The sequence below is a fragment of the Nicotiana sylvestris genome, chromosome 6, assembly GCF_000393655.2.
Source record: "Nicotiana sylvestris chromosome 6, ASM39365v2, whole genome shotgun sequence".
In the NCBI taxonomy this organism is placed as follows: Eukaryota; Viridiplantae; Streptophyta; class Magnoliopsida; order Solanales; family Solanaceae; genus Nicotiana; species Nicotiana sylvestris.
In genome coordinates this window covers 162,878,224-162,880,994 of record NC_091062.1, presented here as the reverse complement: position 1 = coordinate 162,880,994, position 2,771 = coordinate 162,878,224, and the positions used below count along the sequence as shown (strand labels likewise).

Sequence of the window (2,771 nt, the reverse complement as noted above, 5' to 3'; positions counted from 1 at the left end):
ATTTTTGGAAGTTGATATTGTATTTGCACATGCATTTTATTTGAAAAAAGTTGAAATTTTATGAGTGGGTTAAACTAGTTTTTGGAACTTGAAAGTTATTTTCCGAAATTTGTAAAAACTGATCATATTCCGTGAACAAACAATATTTTTTGTTATAAATAGAATTGTACTTAAGGTGAATGTCTATATTTTAGAGAGATTTTAGGGTTTTATTACTTTGTGGCTAAGTCACTTTTCCCCTATAAATAAAGGGGTTCTATTCCATTGTAGTTCATTCCAAATAAATAAGAATTCTCTCTCTACACTTTTCTTTGCAATATTCTTCTTTTTTTATTAGTTTATAACAGTTTTCAATTTTTATTTGAAAGAACAAAAAACAACTCCATGTGTATTCCACAAGTAGGATTTTGGAAAGGTAGTGTGTACGCAAACCTTACACCTGCTTTTAAGAAGGCAAAGAGGTTGTTGTTCCGGTACACCTTGGCTCAGGAAACAATTTTTTTTTTGGAGAAAAAGAAAACAACTAGGAAATTGTTGGACTAGTGTGTTCATCAATTGTTTCGCCCAACCAAATGGAGTACTGCTTTTTAGAAAATAGTTTGATGAGCTAGGAAATCCAAATTCAAGAGTTCATATAATGTCTGTGGACTGAACTTTTGGTATTTCTGGAATTACAAAAGATCTATAAGAAGCACGAGAGAAATCATCACAAAGACAGCTACTTAATTAACTGAATCACTAAATAATGGTGTTGTTACATATTAGCATTGTAGCCACTATGAGACAAGTTTGGAAATACAAACTAAAAAGGCAAAAAAACACAAGTAAACTTCTCTAATACCAAGTGAATTACTACTAGCTAACTGAAAAACTGTTCTAATGGCAAGTCAATTACTCCCTAACCATAAGACTTACAAATATGTAGCTCTTATATCACCTCACTTTGAACAATATCATTTTACATGGTTTGTAGCAGATGTTCGAATGGACTCAATTCTCTGAAGCCTGATCTGTTTCCTAAATTTAGCTATGAACTGATCCGCCTTCTTGTCTACATCAGTAACACTCTCAGTTGCCTTATCACTAACATTCTTGTTTGCTACCTCTACATTTCCTGTGCTCTCTTCAAAGTAATCATCAGTTTCCACAACAACCTTTTCAACAGACAACACTTTCTTCTCTTCCCCTACAAACTCCATCACTGCTGGCTTTGGTACAAAATGGGACGTTTCATTCATCTGTTTATCGACAAAAGTTTGTTCAACTTCCTTATTCTTTATTCCCTCTGCCTTTCCATTTATGAAATCTTGAGCATGTAGTACTCTTGCTCTTGCAGCTCCAATGAATGGCCTAATTGTTCGAACTGACTTCCCCTCAAATGGCACACTCCTACTACTTCTCCTCAGTTCCTTATCAGAAACAGCCTTTTCATCTATAATAATAGAGCTTGATTTCAACAGAGTAGATTTTCTAATAACAGGTGTTGGTGGTGGCAGTGGAGGTGGCCGCGGCGGAGAGGACTTAAGAAAACTCTTTTTCCTCATAATATTGTCAGCAATATTGGCTTCAGATTCTGATGAAAATGGAAACTTTCTTGGAGATGAAATCGACTGTGACGGTGAAAGAGATTTTGGTGAAGTGGTTGAGATAGGCTCAGGAACAGGGGATTTCAAACTCCGAATTGGTAAAAGCAAAGGCTTTTCATCAATTCTTGAACTAATTATAGCTCTGTGTTTTTCTTGAACTACTACTGGCTTACCACTATGGTACTGATAATGACTCAAAGTCTCAACTCTGTTTTCATCACACACAGAATGGTTTTCGGCCTCATCATAAAAAAAAGATGAAACCTCAAGTAATCTAGATTTAACATTATCAAACTTTGAATTACTATGATATTCATTGTCTGACTCATCATCACTTTTTTTGCTAAATAAGCCATAAGAAACAGCTATACCAACTAATATAAGCTGAAGAATTTCCCAACTTCCAGTATGTAGAGTTTTGCTGATAATTTCAGGAGCTTCCAAAGGAAACAGTGGAAGTACAACTAGAAATATCAGAACTAGCATAGCTTTAAAGGAAAAATGATAATAAAACTTACTGCTAGAATCTGCATGTTTTGCTGGAACATTAAAGGTTAATTTCTGTTGCTTTGAGATGTAATTAGGAGTTGTAATTGTATCTTCCATTGAAAAATTGGGTTGGGTTTTGGATCTTGTTTTATTTTGTAAACTGTGAAAAAGAAGATGAGAAGATGAAGAAGAGAAATCTTAAGGACTAAGTATGGTAAAGGAGAGTGATGAGAAAAAGATTTTGGGAGGAGTGACATGATTTGAAGACCATGCTTTCCCTGTCTCCTTTAACCATTCCACTCTTTTCCCATTCTTGTCGTTTTTATGGTCTTAATTTCCATCTTTTTTTTATTTGCATGGGGTCCGATTAGATTTGTATTCACGACACAAAATCTCATGTCGGGAGTAAAACACTTTTCAATAAAGGCGATTTCATACTTAAGATTTAAATTCGAGACTTCCTATTAAAGATGAGGAGTATTTATCAGTCCATCACAATTTTTATTATGTCAATTTACAATTAACCGTTGGTACGAAGGGGTGAAAAAGAATTTGTTGATTTGGTTGAAAGTTGAAAATGAAGTTTATTTTACAAGTAGTTGTCGTTCTCACAAAAAGAACTTAGTACTCCATTAGCTACTACGACTCACTTTGTTAGAGTGCCTTTAGTTTCTAGTACCTTTATTAAGAACTAAA

General features: G+C 34.2%; 1 protein-coding gene across 1 annotated transcript; it reads right to left on the bottom strand.

Annotated features, from left to right (window-relative positions):
* Positions 1 to 703: 703 nt before the first annotated feature.
* LOC104236098 (uncharacterized) lies at positions 704 to 2,348 on the bottom strand. The gene has a single exon (XM_009789962.2). It carries the CDS (start codon positions 2,190 to 2,192, stop codon positions 954 to 956), a length of 1,239 nt encoding a protein of 412 aa, XP_009788264.1. The 5' UTR covers positions 2,193 to 2,348; the 3' UTR covers positions 704 to 953.
* Positions 2,349 to 2,771: the final 423 nt, after the last annotated feature.

Bases quoted from the DNA above. Each gene is read 5' to 3' on its own strand.
- LOC104236098 (XM_009789962.2), bottom strand. From the start codon at position 2,192: ATGGAAGATACAATTACAACTCCTAATTACATCTCAAAGCAACAGAAA.